Source organism: Bradysia coprophila, chromosome III, assembly GCF_014529535.1.
Source record: "Bradysia coprophila strain Holo2 chromosome III, BU_Bcop_v1, whole genome shotgun sequence".
Lineage (NCBI taxonomy): Eukaryota > Metazoa > Arthropoda > Insecta > Diptera > Sciaridae > Bradysia > Bradysia coprophila.
This window is the reverse complement of record NC_050736.1, coordinates 5373232-5388120: the sequence shown is the minus strand read 5'-3', so window position 1 is coordinate 5388120 and position 14889 is coordinate 5373232. Positions and strand designations below refer to the sequence as shown.

Below are 14889 nucleotides of genomic sequence, written 5' to 3'. Positions count from 1 at the left end.
TTCTGTTGTTTGAAGTATCGTCTATCGCCCTAACGCTATGTGCTTCATATCAAATCTTGTACTTCATTCGTTTTAGCAAACATTTAGATATATAAGAAAAAAAAATTAAGTGCAGATCATCTCTTATTTCTGTCGTTACTGTCTAAAACAGATGATTCTGAAAGATACCAATTTGAATGTGTCAACGATATTAAATCTAGACCAGCAATTAATTCAGTCAATCTAAAGTCAGAACAGGCTCATTAAATTCCTTGTCTTTTAAGATCAATCAATCTTAAGTGTAAAAGGTCTTCCGATTTTCTTGCATATCTGTATGAGTGGAAGAAATTTCTTTAGAGTTATTGTACTTGTACGAACCAACTTCCGGATTGCTCAAAACACCAAAACAAAGCCAAGCAATTCCATTAATATTATCAAATGAATATTCATCAATCGGCGTCCTCCATCACCCAACTATTTACTCACAACAATTATTGCTTTAATTACAAATTATGCAAATTATCAAATGTTTTCTCCAATAGATAATCACTTGAACGAAATTTACGTATGCTTTAAAATGAATAAATTTTGTCGATTTGCATTTTATTCGTCATTCTCTGCAGTTTGGTATACGTAATTTTTTTCCGGAGATTTTTTTTTTTATTCTCTCATTTCGTTTTGTTTTTGTTAGCATCATATTATAGTTGGTAAACAAGTTAAATGAAATTCACCGACAGTTTTCTGACCCAATTCATAGATTATATCGTTTCTGTGTGGAAACATGAAACATAAATTACTTTTAAATACAAAAATTTCATTCATTTGTCCACACATTTTTGGTTGGGATTTAATCAAAGATTTAGATTAGAAATAAAAACTTTTATGTAAAACACATTCGGTAAAAATGTGGTGAATGAACTCCATTACACCATCGCATTTGATTATGTAATTCGTATTGTTATTAGGTCAAAGAATCGGTATATTGTTATCGATAGTAACGTCTTCAATTGAAAAGAAAAAGAAATATTTTCATAATTCATCCATATTTTTATTGTGTTTGATCAAAAGTATCGATAAAAAGAGTTATGAAATGACCTGAAACCGTTACAGTGTCCACCTTATGATGTAATTTCTTTTCGGATTTTTTTAAATCTATTTTCAACAAAGAAAATACCACAAATCCGTTTAGAATCAATAATAAAGGCTTATGCAAATTTACCTTTATTGTAAAACCAATTTGTGTTGCTCAAGACAAATATCAGCTGAAAGAGTTTTTGTTCACGTTCACGTCATAATACCACCCATAATTATACAAAACAGAAATCCGACACAAACATCATCGTCATCATCGCAATCTCGTACGTGTCCATGCACTAGGTCGAAGTCAATGGAGGATATACGTGCCAGTATAGTTGTGGAACGACCCACAAGTTATAAAGAGAGTTTCGTTGAACATAAACTGTCACCGAATAATGGGAAAAATTTGGATAAAACAAAACATTCTACCCGGCGATCAATGGATAACTTATTACGAGTGGACACAAATTTTGGACGACATTTTCAGGTATTGTTCATTCTAATGGCTGGAGATCTGAGTTGATAAAGAAAGAAGCAACCAACTGGGATTACCTTGATATTATTTTTTGCACCATGCGTCGAAAACTGTACTTTTTCTAATTCAATCACTGCTATCGACGCTCTCCACCTCAGCATACAAAATTTTAGTCAGATCTATCTGATAGTGAATAGTTATGTTTTTCTGTGCTTATTGACTTATCGGCTTCGCCTCGGTTCAATTCACATGAAAACTGGATTTTTCAATTAGTTTATCCCTTGTTATGTAAATGACTATTGAAGCTATTGGAGCATATTCATCACACAATGATTTGTACTCTTACGTACCGTATAAAACGGAGAGTTTTTATTTCTACGCCGGAAGTAACATAAGATTGTAACGACTGGTCTTATTGTATTTTGATATGAAAGAAAGCACTTTACATGCACTAGAATATTCTTAAGGCCGAAAAGCCACTGTCAATTTCGCATTGAAGAAAACGACAATTATGCTGTCCATTATTTAGCCTGTGGTGTGTGTTGAATATCACATTACAGAGGAAAACTCTGAATAATCGACCGTTTCATCAATTCTAAATTGACTGTTTATTTCCATCCTAAGACGGGACTACAGGTTCATTCCGTTTTTAGGTGGAAATAAATGGTTATGAACGAAACAAGATAATTAAAATGTTCGTTAATCCTCCAATTGAACAATTTTGAAGTCAAAGACCTGAAAATTAGACTCTTCATCATAACAAATGTGCGATTTTTCTGTAGAAAATAACAAAGACGATGATTGTGCTCTCTGATTGCACTATTTCTTTCTTTAAATTTGGAGAAAACGGCCTCGAAACATCTGAAAATTATTTAAAAATTCATCTTCATCCATTCATTCCGAAATAGACAAAAACGAATCACAATAAAATTCGTTACAATTACTTTAATGTTTGTACAAACATAACGAAAGCATATTACGGTCATGCAACCAATTTATGGTACACATTTAAACTGATTAATTTAAAAGAAAGTCAAGCCATGTCGCAGTGTATATAATGCTTTTTTTGTCGTAATTTTATTTGCTGATAAACTAGAATTTCTTGTATAATAAACGGCAGCGAATACATCGATGTGAAGAAACTCGAAATTCAATAAAATTGAGAGATTTGTAATGGGGATAAATAGATCCAAGTTGAGTGTGAAATACTATGATTGATCTAACGTTGACCTTCATGTGTCTTTTCGATATTATTTTTTGTTTCGTTTTCCATTACAGTGGATTGGTCGAATGAATCTTACGTTACTAGTTCTCTCAATTCGAAATAAAGACCAGTTTCATTAACTTGAAATTGTTGAGAAAGTTACCCATTTCACTGTTGTATTAATTTGAAACACACAAAACTATTCGTTAGCAATTTTACATGTAATTGGTTGGAACATTTTACTTCTTGATAGTAAGCAAGACATAACAAACTGTTGCAATTATGTGAAACGATGGTTCTGTTATCTATAATTCAATCGGAGGTTGATCTTTATTCGTCAATAGATCTGCTTCCAATTATATTTGTAAACTGAATTTAGTTGTAAGTTGCGATAGGAGAGGTTTGTGCTGAACTGTAATTTTGCATATGCTTATCAATGTATGGACATCGGGTTAATTTCTATATTTAAATTAGAATTGAAGTAATAACGAGCCCATGTTACTTGCGTTGCGAAATTGATCTTAATTCTTAATAAATTTAGTTCAATTCTTGTACATTTATTACTTATGATAATTCTACTAACCACCCTCCACAATAGGTCTACGAATCTTTCGACAAAATGTAATCAGACAAACTAAGCCAATGTTCTAAAATGTTCAATGTTATTTTCACAGGTCACTTCACAAAACGACCCGAGTCGACCACGATTTGTTGCAGTCACAGCTCTAGAAGATGTCCAGGCAGTACGGTGTGCCGAATTCCATCCGAATGGTCAAGTTTATTCAGTGGGTTCAAATTCGAAAACGTTCCGAATATGCGAATACCCATCGTTGTCCGAGGTTCGGTAAGTATCTACATCTGCTCTATCGTCGAAATGTTTTGTTTGATTAAAAAATTTGCAACGACAGGGAAGATCATACTACGTTCCAACCAACGGTTCTGTTTAAACGGACAAAACACCATAAAGGTTCGATTTATTGTATGGCCTGGTCACCGCAGGGTGACTTGGTGGCTACAGGATCGAATGACAAAACGGTGAAACTGATGCGATATAATGAAGTATTAAAGCAATTGGAGGGTAAAGAAACCGAGTTGACGATGCATGATGGTACAGTTCGGGATCTATGCTTTTTGGAAGACAGCACAAACAAAACAAGCCTATTGATCAGCGGTGGAGCTGGTGATTGCAAAGTTTATGTAACAGATTGTGCGACAGCAACGCCATTCCAAGCATTAAGCGGACACGGTGGTCATATTCTATCCTTATATAATTGGGGCGGTGCAATGTTTGTATCAGGATCACAAGTGAGTGCTAATTTGTTTATCGCTTCTAATGAGCTTACTTAACAAGAAAAATAAACTTTAGGACAAATCGGTTCGTTTCTGGGATTTGCGAACAAGGGGATGTGTAAATACCGTCACTCCAGCTACGGTTCCAGGATCAAGACAAGGCTCACCAGTCGCCGCTGTATCTGTGGACCCATCAGGAAGGTTATTAGTTTCGGGCCATGAAGACAGCTCATGTGTTCTGTACGATATACGCGGCAATCGACCGATTCAGTGCTTCAAGCCGCATGCTTCCGACATCCGATCGATTCGTTTCTCTCCGTCGGCATACTATTTACTAACGGGCGGTTACGATAATAAACTTGTATTAACGGATCTTCAAGGTGATTTAACGATGCCATTACCATCCGTTGTTGTTGCACAGCACAGTGATAAAGTCATATCGGGTCGATGGCATCCGACAGATTTCTCCTTCTTGTCGACGTCTGCAGATAAAACAGCAACATTGTGGGCATTGCCACCAATATGAAAATGTTTATAGTATTTCAATGCCTGTCCTACCCATCACACAACGAGATCTTTCTTCTTTTTATATTTTTTTTTTTTTGTTAAATTTGTTTCACTTTAACCACATTGACATCACTCGCTTGCAAGTGATCGAGATTGCAACCAAAAAGAATCCAATTCTCGAATCTCATTTTTCAAAAAGTTTCGGTTCAGATCGCTGGACATTGGACACATTGTCCCTTTTTTTTAATTTGCTACCCTTCGCTAAATGTAATTTTGTGACTCTTATGCTGCAGCTGTACACTTACGCTTAAAACTCTTATCACAAACAAAAAATTACTAATATTTATTAATTGTTGTAATGTACGCTTTTTTATGACCTTGTTATGTTTTGTTAAATCAATAAAACACCAACAAAGATGCTGCCGAACAAGAAAAAATGTTCCAAACGGTTCTATGACGATTCGGAACGATTTTGACGTCAGTATCTTTAAATCCATTCTTTTATAAACTCGTTTTTGTATCATGATGTGCCCTTAATTTATTCACTAAGAGATTTTTTATTAGAATCATTTCTGTTTGTAGTTATAACAAAACATATGAAACGACACCACCCAACACACCCATACAGACACATCTCATTACTCATTCATACACATTATCATTTAACTCTCGTTTTTTAAATACAAAAAGTGTAAAATTTCTGATCGAACAAAATTTTCAATTAACCTTTTGCAGACTGCTATGTGATGATAGATGAACTCCCGTTAATTCGAATTTACCTTATTTCAAATGAAGTAGAATTTTAGTCGATCTGTTGAAAGTGGATCAAAAGGAGTAGTAGATTCGATGAGCTTCGATGACTTAACTAATGTTTTCGACAATGATGGCTTGTGGACCAAGTTGTGAAATGTTGATTTTTTCAGCACTTAGTTCTAAGTTTTCTTATACAAGTTAAGCGAGCGTTTTTATACGCTCAAATGAATAGTATGAATGGTATGCATTGTGACACATTTAAGTATTTGAAAACTTTTACTATGTCAAATGTACCGAATCAGTCGTTGCCTCAGTTACAATTCACTTCTGGAACGAATCCTTATGTCACAAAATGATTGAAATGTTGAAATCAACGGGGAACAATTTTTATTTTCCATTGTCGGTGAATTCTGGTGTACAAGTAAATCAAATTGCAGACGACAATGTTATCTAAAGACTGTTTATAGTCACAAAAATTTAAGCAATGTGTTTCTAATCTAGCAAAATTTGTATCAAAACGAATAATAAATTTATCAATTGTATCAATCCACTGAAAAAACTTAGATAGAAAGAGGTCAACCGATTTGGGATTCGATTGTTTATACTGGGAACATGGGCCGTCTGTGAAAAGTTAACTGAAAAACTAATTTATTTCTTTTATTTTTGTATTGCAAAATGATTTCTGTATTGTTTTTTATACACTAAGCATTCTCAAAATTTTGTAAAAATTATTTTTTAAATCAAATTTATATTAATTTTTGCATTAATATCAAATGAATTAATAAACGAACAATTTATATTATGAATGTAATCATCCATCACTATTGTTTCGATTTCGATTCTCGTCCAGATGGATAGGATGTAAAATCTATGAGAAGATACCGAAACATAATCAACAATCAGCAGCAAAATAATTGGAAGCAGAGCCCATTTTTGGAATTATATTTTTTTTAGAATTTTATTGATTTTATGAGAATTTAATTCCAAAAATAGGCGATGATTGGAAGCTAGTTTACACGACGAACAAATTGACTTGCTGAAGATTCATAATTAGTAAGTTTTTCAGAGCAGTAAAGTGAACATAACAGAATCAAAATATAGAAGGAATAAAATTGTGACAAACGTAGGAATTATAATGGAAGGGAGGGATTTTTTTTTTAAAGTGAACCAAGCTCTGTTTCAAAGGCCGGGAATATTGATGAACTTCGAAATTTGATATCTCTCACCTGATGAATGTTTTTCTTTAGATCAGTGAATAAAGGAAAAAAATAGTAACAAACGTAGGTGGGCTATATCAAAAATTAACCCCGAAATCAATTATGGAAAGAGAAAAAGGAATATAAAAATGTTAGACACACATAAAATGTAAAAAAAAACTAGTTGAGTGCTAACTTGAGCCATCAGCATTCAAATTTTTTCAAAAATATTTTAATTTCTGTAAATACACCCCAGAGTCAGGTCTTCTACTTTCACGAATAGGCTGATTATCTGGTAATCTATGTTGTACTTCTGATACGAAAATTTAGTCAAGAAAGCATAACAACAGCGTGCATTCGCTTCGTAAAACCTCTACTAAAAATTTCGAAGTCTTTAAGTGTAAATCACTGTTACATCTATTTCTCTACGTATCTACTTGTGTCACATGCAAAATCCTTTTACACTCGCCAAACCATGAAAACACTGAATATCACGCGTCAAAAGTTATCGGAAACCACACTTTTTTAGTTCTCTCTCAACAGACCTTGCAAACAGGTCTAGGGATTCAGACGATGTTTTGCTTAATGGTGGAGGTTGTTTATGTTATTCGTCAAAGAGAGAAATTTGATACGAAGGCGGAGCTTACTCTCCGTATCAACGAGTAGTGTGATGCACATTGAACGATCGACTCGTTCGTCTTTGTATCGCGTATTTTCGGTTTCGTTTTTATTCTTATACTACTTCTATACATTTAAGTTTAACCTTGAGCGATGTGTAACAATGTGATAAAAATGCTTTGTATTTGGTTTTGTTGTTTGTGTATTTCATGGTGTGACGAGTGTAAAATTTTGTGCATCACTGGATTGAGACCACTCAATCACAGTATGTGTGTGAATTCGTATCCCACGCGAATTATTTTTGCATATGTATATATGTTGCGTCTCGACTTCGTCTCGACGACACAGACATACTCATGCTAAAATTATTCTCTCGGTATACGAATTCACACGTATACTGTAATTTCGTGGTTTCAATCCAAGTGATGCAAATAATTATTTCGTATTAATCTACATAAGTCCATGTCCACACCTAAGCGCTAACAAATCCAGACTGGCCGTATTTGGCAATCAGGTGCGGCTTTTTAGCCCCGTACGAAGTACAAAGGGGCTTATAGGATTACGATGCCGTGTGTAATTGATGGAATTCGAAGCAGACGGTAAGGGCAAAGTGTTTGCCTATGTTCATAGATGACGAATCCGCAATAAAAATTTGGGCCGTCTGTCCGTCTGTCCGTCTGTCCGTCTGTCCGTCTGTCTTGGTGATATTTATGGCAAAATAAACGATGGAAATGTAAATGACACGGCAAATGATAGGTATTGTTAATACCAATCCAGGAAAAAAAAGTTTTTTAAAATCGGGTGAGTGGACCGTGAGTTAGGGCCTTAGAAGTGAAAAGCTGCTAGGGCCCTATGTGTATTTTACATAGAACTCGAGCAAATTTCATCCGTTTTTCGTAATTTTTGTTTCATTTGGAAGGTAATCAAAGGCCGAATAGAATGTTGTTGAAAAAAAATTAAATTTGGGTCCTTGGACTAAGGCCACTACTAGGGCCCTACGTGTATTTTACATATAACTCGAGCAAATTTCATCCGTTTTTCGTAATTTTTGTTTCATTTGGGAGGTAATCAAAGGCCGAATAGAATGTAGTTGAAAAAATTTTTAAATTTGGGTCCTCGGACTGAGGCCGATACTAGGCCCTTCAAAAAATAAAATTTTAGGGCGATTTGAAATTTTTGTTTCATTTGAAAGGAACGTCGTACGGGGCTTCGTAATTGCGCTATGCGCAATTTGTAAGATGTACACATTTCATAATAATTTGACTTCAACTACGTTTACGGGTGCAATAGGTCTACGGTCAAAGTAGGGTGACAGACGCACTAGGGTCACGTACACAATAGATATACGGGTTTATACGGGGCTCAGTCGCAGCAAACGCTCCGACTGTTCTGATGGCTCGTTTACATGCAGCTCGGGCGGAAAAAACAATTTTGACTGAAGCCATCGTCCGGTAGGTCTTCTGGTATATCAGTACGGCCCTGAGCGCTACAATAATTTGTGAACAAAGCCTATAGTTCATTTAATATTTTTGCCGTAGATGCAACGACGAAATCGAGAATTAATGAAGTGAAAGACGCGCACCAACCAACATTAGACAATAACTTGAGCAAAGAAAGTCCTAGATTTAGTAATTATTTGTGATAGTATCGTTTTGGTTACTAGAATCAGCACGAATAGAGAAACATTTTCAAGCTCACACTGTGACTCGGTTTTTAATATTTCCCGAATGTATTTCCAGAAATAAAACAAAATTGATTTTCACAAATTCAATTCGGATACATTTTTAATTTTCATTATATTTAGATGTAAAAAACTAAGATATTTGCACCTTATCCATTTGCTCTGTACGTCCGCTGAAAGACGAGTTTAAAATTCATCTTCATTAAAGCGATTTTTACACCTTTCGGCTTCCACCAGCTCAAAATCGAAATTTTGCCTTTATGATCAGGCATAAAGCTTGGAAACTTTTCTGGATCGACAAATGTATTGATGAGCTGGTATTTTTTCTGAATTAAATTTTGTCAACGTGTCAACTACATGAAGTATATCCAGTTAAAGTAGAATCGCAACGCACTTCAAGCAAAAGTGCTATTAATGACAGCTGCCAAATAGAGTAGTTTTTGTATGAAATTTTATCCACACTCTTTTTACAGTGTAAAATTTTGTGTGGGGCACTGTCAAGATTCAGTAGCCTATTTAGAGTACCACTTTTGCTTGAAGTGCGTTGAGAATCGTCATTTTGTATTACCTACCTTGCGTATAGGACATCGGTCAGGTAAGGTGGCGGCATACTCTAACATCACTTTATAAACGATATCAAAGAAAATATTAGATTTTCTATTCGTTAAAAATTGGCAAATGTCTACGGTTTTGTTCATGTAAACCAAATCGAATTTATCATCACCCGCATCATGCAAAACTGTTAGGTCAATAAATGCCTGTGGAATATCTCGTCCGAAATTGATGTGAACATCGAGATGAGTTCTATTTTTCATTGTTATATTTACGTCGACTACGTTTGGATGAAGCAATTCATAGGTAAGATTCTGCATTTCTATCGTAAACGGACGCTGACAATATCGTTTGGAAATTAGCTCAGTTTAATTTAATTGAAATGGAATTACTACCCATCCTGAAGTTGCCACCAATAATGTAAAAAACGTTGAAACGGTTTGCTGCCAGAGATTCATTGTTGCACTAATGTTGAATGATTCAAATTTGAGCCTGAAGGCGTAGTTTCCTAAATATGATTTTCAGATAGTTGATGTTGATAATGAGCCTGATTATCTTTCTTGTCACGTTAATCACCAAAACATTAATGGGCTCGTCTCGCTAAATTAAACAAAATTCGGACGGAATTTACTAAGTGTTAAATATTTGTTCAGTTTCAGACTGCGTTACTGATCATCGGATTGTTATTGCTGAGTATGGGTTTTAACTTAATTTTTGATTGAAAAGTATAAGTAAGGCTTTCCCATAATAGTTTACTTCCCATACCGAATCGCCTTCCGAATACATTTCCTAATTTGTGCAATTAAATCAAACCGAGTTGATAACAGAAACGACCTGACCATTTTTGTTTGACGCCTATGCTATTGGAGCTGTCGTTTTTATGAAAAGGGCAACGACTGAATCGTTCTTATCAATACGAGGTTGTGCGTTATTGTAAAAGACCTCATGAACACATTTTCTCTCACATTTTCATCCATTTTACTATAGACAGCACACTGCTGTATACAACATATAATACTGTATAGCTTCACATAAAGTGCATAAAAGACGAATTCTGAGTGTTTTAAAAACAGGTCCGTCATCTGTTATCTGTAATAATGATTAAAAATAGTCTCGGCTCTTGGATCTAGCAAAATTTATACTGGAACTAAGGAAGTGTATCAAACACTAGCAATTCACCGTGAATAATAATGGGATGAGAATTGTTCAGTAATTTCAACCGTTTGCAAGGTTATCATAAAATCTGTTACTTATTACGTTTAAACTAACATCGAATGTTTGATACAAAATCTATTACTTCGTTAGTTTTGGGACTCATATTTCAATAAGAGAACATTGGTGGTAGAGGTTTTCATTTATTATTGTCATCGTTGTCGACAACACATGAGTAAACGTTTAAGAAAGAAAAGAAGCTGTTGGAAATTTGAAAGATCCGCTTTTGAAAAATATGCACTGCCGTTGGCTGTACTCGTACTATTTCAAAAATAATATTTAGTCAGACAATGACACCGATTTTGTTTAAAAGACAATTATTTATTCACCCTATTGCTTTTGAATCACTAGAAGCATGGGTCCTGAGACAAAAACATTTATAAAGAAGTTGGGATCATTAATGCGAAAGGCTTCTGGGGTACCGCACTTTATGGACTACCTGCCACAGAAGGTTTCTATTGCAATTCAACAAAGAAACTCTAGTTATTGTAAATATTTGTTTTTGAAAAGATCGTTTTTTACTGGTTTGGAAAATAAAACAAAATGACACTGATTGAACGCACCGACTACAAACCTAACTAGAATCCGACCACTTTCATGTCATTTTATCTTCTCAGATTTAAATCTCTTTTGAGTTGTGTGTCTTATTATTTTCTTCTTTGAATGAATTTCGTTCAAAACAGTCTGTCGTGAATCATTGGGCGAAGATGCAGATCTGTTGTCTATGTTAGTGCATTCTACGACAAAGAGATTGTATTTTTTTTGTGAACGAATTAAATAAGTTGTGCATTCGCTGTAGTTCTAAACCGTTTCGTTTAGATTTAAGGGTCTAATAACGAACAGTCTCAAGAAGTGATTGTGATCAATTAAAAGGGGTGCATACAATAAAATTGGATATTATGTTGCTACGAGTTACATGTGTTTTTGCTATTTTATTTTTTTGTTATGGTAAATAAAGAATTTATTTTATTTTCGGACGAATTTATGGTTATTTTGGGTTTAATATACCGTTTACTCCGTTGCGAATTCAAGGAAACAAAGACATTAAAATACTGATACTAACATTTTGCCTGTCTGTTATTCTCAGTTTATTATTATTCTCAGTTCATTAATCAAATCGAAGCTATGTGCTCCATGGCGTAAATATTCGTTGCGTGCGTAAATGTTCATTTTGATAAAATGGAAAATCTCTTCCGTATATAAAATCTTGTTCCTTACTTTCACGTTAATGGATGTTTTGCACATGATGTGTTGTCAGCCTCGGCTTCGCCTCAGATTGACAGTATTCACATCTTTTGCGCACAACTTCTAATTTTTTAACTACTGTAACTATAGGAGAGATATGTATGAACCGAAAAATTTTTATTTGAAAAATGTCTTTTTGTGACGGTTACGATTAGTGCATAACTCTCCACAGTTATGAAAATAGCTATTGTGGGTCTGAGAAAAATCGGTCAATTGTTGGATCAGTCCTATTTTGGAGATACTTTTAAGAGTTTATTATATAAAGTCGACAGGTGATTCAATCCTCCAAGTGACTACTTATTTTTTGGACATTATAGGAGAAACTATGGATGAAATGATTACCCATATCCAATACGAGACTTTGACTCAAATGATCTGTTTTCAATATTATCTTTCTCATAAATCATAGCTACTTAGGGAAAACAATATTTTTAAACATTTTGTGACGAGCACTCTGTTGGTGGTGGCACTTCGAGAAGAAGGAAAAAGAGAACAAAAAAAACTCTGATGTTTTGGCAGTATTATAAAAATTCCATCTGCCTGCAATGAAAGAAAATATTTTCGATATTTCTTTCAAGTCTGTTCACACATTCATTCGTTATTTTACTCCAGCAATTTAAATGATTCTACTATTTTTATCATTTTTTTGTTATTCGTTTGGAAATTTTTTTATAACACTTTAGTTGAACTCTAGAAGTTGATAAAAATAGATGTGTGAGTTCTTTAGATAAAGGATTTTATTTTCAATTCTTTTCACTTCGAAAAAAGAAATCTAAATTACGTGTTTATGTTTGTTTAACATTGAGCTACAACACAACACAATTTTGTTTTGACAAACAGTATAGAGAGTCAACTGAATCAGATTGCAATTTAGGACAAATTCGGCGGGTTAAAATTTTTTGTCGACCCAACTGCTTTGATAATACCTATTTCCCTGAACATGAACTTGAACATTTTGTGCAAAAGGTGTGCAAGTTATCAAACCGAGGCGAAGCCTCAAATTATATGCATAAAGTTTCAGTTGTATTAAAGAACAAAATATATGTGCGGGTGGGAAAAAAGCCTTTTAGCATAAGTTAGGAACAACGTTTTTCATAAACGACATGGGGAATAAGCGACGAAGCGTCACATGATTTTAATACTAGTTAGGAAAATTAATCTACGCACTACTTCGATTGCACTGCAGTACATAATGGTTATTTATGACATCCAGTACAAAGTTAACGTTTTTGGAGTGCTCAGATATGTTCCTTGTTAACACCTAGACGTGTGCTTTTAGCACACTTTTTGTTGCTAAACCACCTTTCGGATCATATTTCCTATATATTTATCACCAGCTATTTAGGCAGGGATGATAGCTCTATAACCTTTTACCGCACAAACGTATCGTGAAATCTGTTACTTCTATTGTTCGATGTATCGTGGAAACATGTATCCTACAAAAATAATTTTCTACAATAATTCGAACAATCGAACATACATTTTGCATGAAATGACCTCTATCTTATTTATATAAAACAGAGGTCATTGCTCATTTTTTCGTCGTTATCGATAGCAGATGATTAGCCGTCCCTAAAAGGTCAATCGGAAAAATTAGGAAATAGTTTTGAACTGAGAACGATTTTATTGATTTAACAACCAATTTGAAATGACTCGAGCACATAATGTTCTAAATATTACTACTAAAGCCAATTTGAAGATCTGTTTTAAATTCATCAATTGACCTAAAAGTCTCAACTTAATTGCAAATCAACTCTTGAAGCAATTGCGGTACAATTTTCGAATTGGTCGAACTAAGTTATTATTAATTTGAACCGAACGATATGCTCTTTCATTTAAAACCGAATTGCATCACAAGCAACACGTGTGCGCATTCAATTTTTTATGGTTCAGATCTAACTGATAAGTTTGAAAGTTAAACTAGAGCAGCACACAATATTTATGAAGTCTTTTCAATTCAATCTAATTAAAATTCTCGTCTAATTTTTCAGTATACGCATGTGAATTAGATCAAACCCAACATGGGTGTCGCATCGATAATGGTCAATGCACATGCTCGTACGGTTGCCGCTCAGAATTTCGATATGCTACTAAAAGAGAGTGTCAGGATGCTTTAAAGGTACAATAAAACATTAATTTGGTGAGCTTTTTTTGGAAAAAAAATGTTATTCTAGGGACGAACAAGCGATATATGTAGTCGAGCGCCATGTATGAACAATGGTCATTGCATTCAGGTATCTCAAATGCCGGGCTATAAATGCCGGTGCGAGGGTACCGGCTATTGGGGATCGAGATGTCAAAGATTATGTCCGACGGGTGAAGAAAAGGTTCAACAACCGTTTCCGGTCGAATGCATTGTAATTTAATTACTGATTTTCGTATCAAGAATTCAAGTTTTGACATAATCTTACTTTGTTTTAAAATTTTTTTTTTTTATATATTCGTTTTGGTATCGCTGACACTATATGTTTGTAGTAAGAAATTATATGATTTACAAATTTTTATTGTAAATAAAATTGGTAAAATTTTGAAATGGTGTATGGTACTTCTGCAGCGTACGAAGTTTTTCTCGAGAAATGATGACTAAAAAGTGAATTTGTTGAAATTAAAATTATTAGCACTTCAGTTCATTAGAATGCAAAAATGTTAAAATTCTGAGTAAGTATGACTGTAGACTAATTTAGCTTAGACACACCGATAAAGTTGGAGCCAAATTTACCCAGACGATAGACAATTCTCTTTAAAATTCATTGAATTTTAATGTTCAATGTATGTTGAAACGGATGAAGTAAAATATTAATATCGAACATTAGGCGATATTCCGAACAAAAGAAGTAACAGATTCAGTGATCGTGGTAATACACTTGTCGTTTCTAAAAGGTTAATAATATTCTGCACTTATTCACGTGCTTACAAACAATTTTAATAAATTCACATGGCGTATGAGAGAATTTTTAAACCTCGTTCATACGAATAATATTAGATTTACGCTAATTAGGGAATGCAATCCCGGGATTAATCCCGGTACTAATCCCGGAAAACTCCAGTACCGAAAACCGGTTTTCACCAAAAAATACCGGGATTTATCCCGAAAGATTAA

The 14889-nt window shown here is 34.2% G+C and overlaps 3 protein-coding genes across 10 annotated transcripts in view; 2 read left to right on the top strand and 1 right to left on the bottom strand.

Moving 5' to 3' along the window:
- Positions 1-6103, top strand: part of LOC119079912 (WD repeat-containing protein 47) — a 30462-nt gene extending 24359 nt beyond the window's left edge. For 6 of the 8 annotated variants that reach the window (XM_037188006.1, XM_037188053.1, XM_037188038.1 and 3 more), the window contains 3 exons: positions 3410-3579; positions 3644-4040; positions 4102-6103. In XM_037188006.1, the coding sequence (XP_037043901.1) occupies positions 3410-3579; positions 3644-4040; positions 4102-4551 (1017 nt within the window). In that variant the 3' untranslated portion in view covers positions 4552-6103. Of the gene's footprint in view, positions 1-1299; positions 1544-3146; positions 3174-3409; positions 3580-3643; positions 4041-4101 lie in introns of those variants that run through there. The other 2 variants (XM_037188047.1, XM_037188061.1) reach the window with 2 other exon arrangements.
- A 2826-nt stretch (positions 6104-8929) lies between these two features.
- On the bottom strand, positions 8930-10025 carry LOC119080157. The gene is made up of 3 exons (XM_037188381.1): positions 9728-10025; positions 9353-9670; positions 8930-9106 (listed from the first exon to the last, which is right to left on the bottom strand). Exons 1-3 carry the CDS (start codon positions 9788-9790, stop codon positions 8930-8932), a joined length of 558 nt encoding a protein of 185 aa, XP_037044276.1. The 5' UTR covers positions 9791-10025.
- Positions 10026-11214: 1189 nt separating this feature from the next.
- LOC119079902 (protein crumbs-like) lies at positions 11215-14317 on the top strand. Its single transcript, XM_037187995.1, has 3 exons — positions 11215-11492; positions 13781-13908; positions 13964-14317. The coding sequence occupies exons 1-3, from the start codon at positions 11444-11446 to the stop codon at positions 14153-14155; spliced, it is 369 nt and encodes a 122-aa protein (XP_037043890.1). The 5' UTR covers positions 11215-11443; the 3' UTR covers positions 14156-14317.
- Positions 14318-14889: the final 572 nt, after the last annotated feature.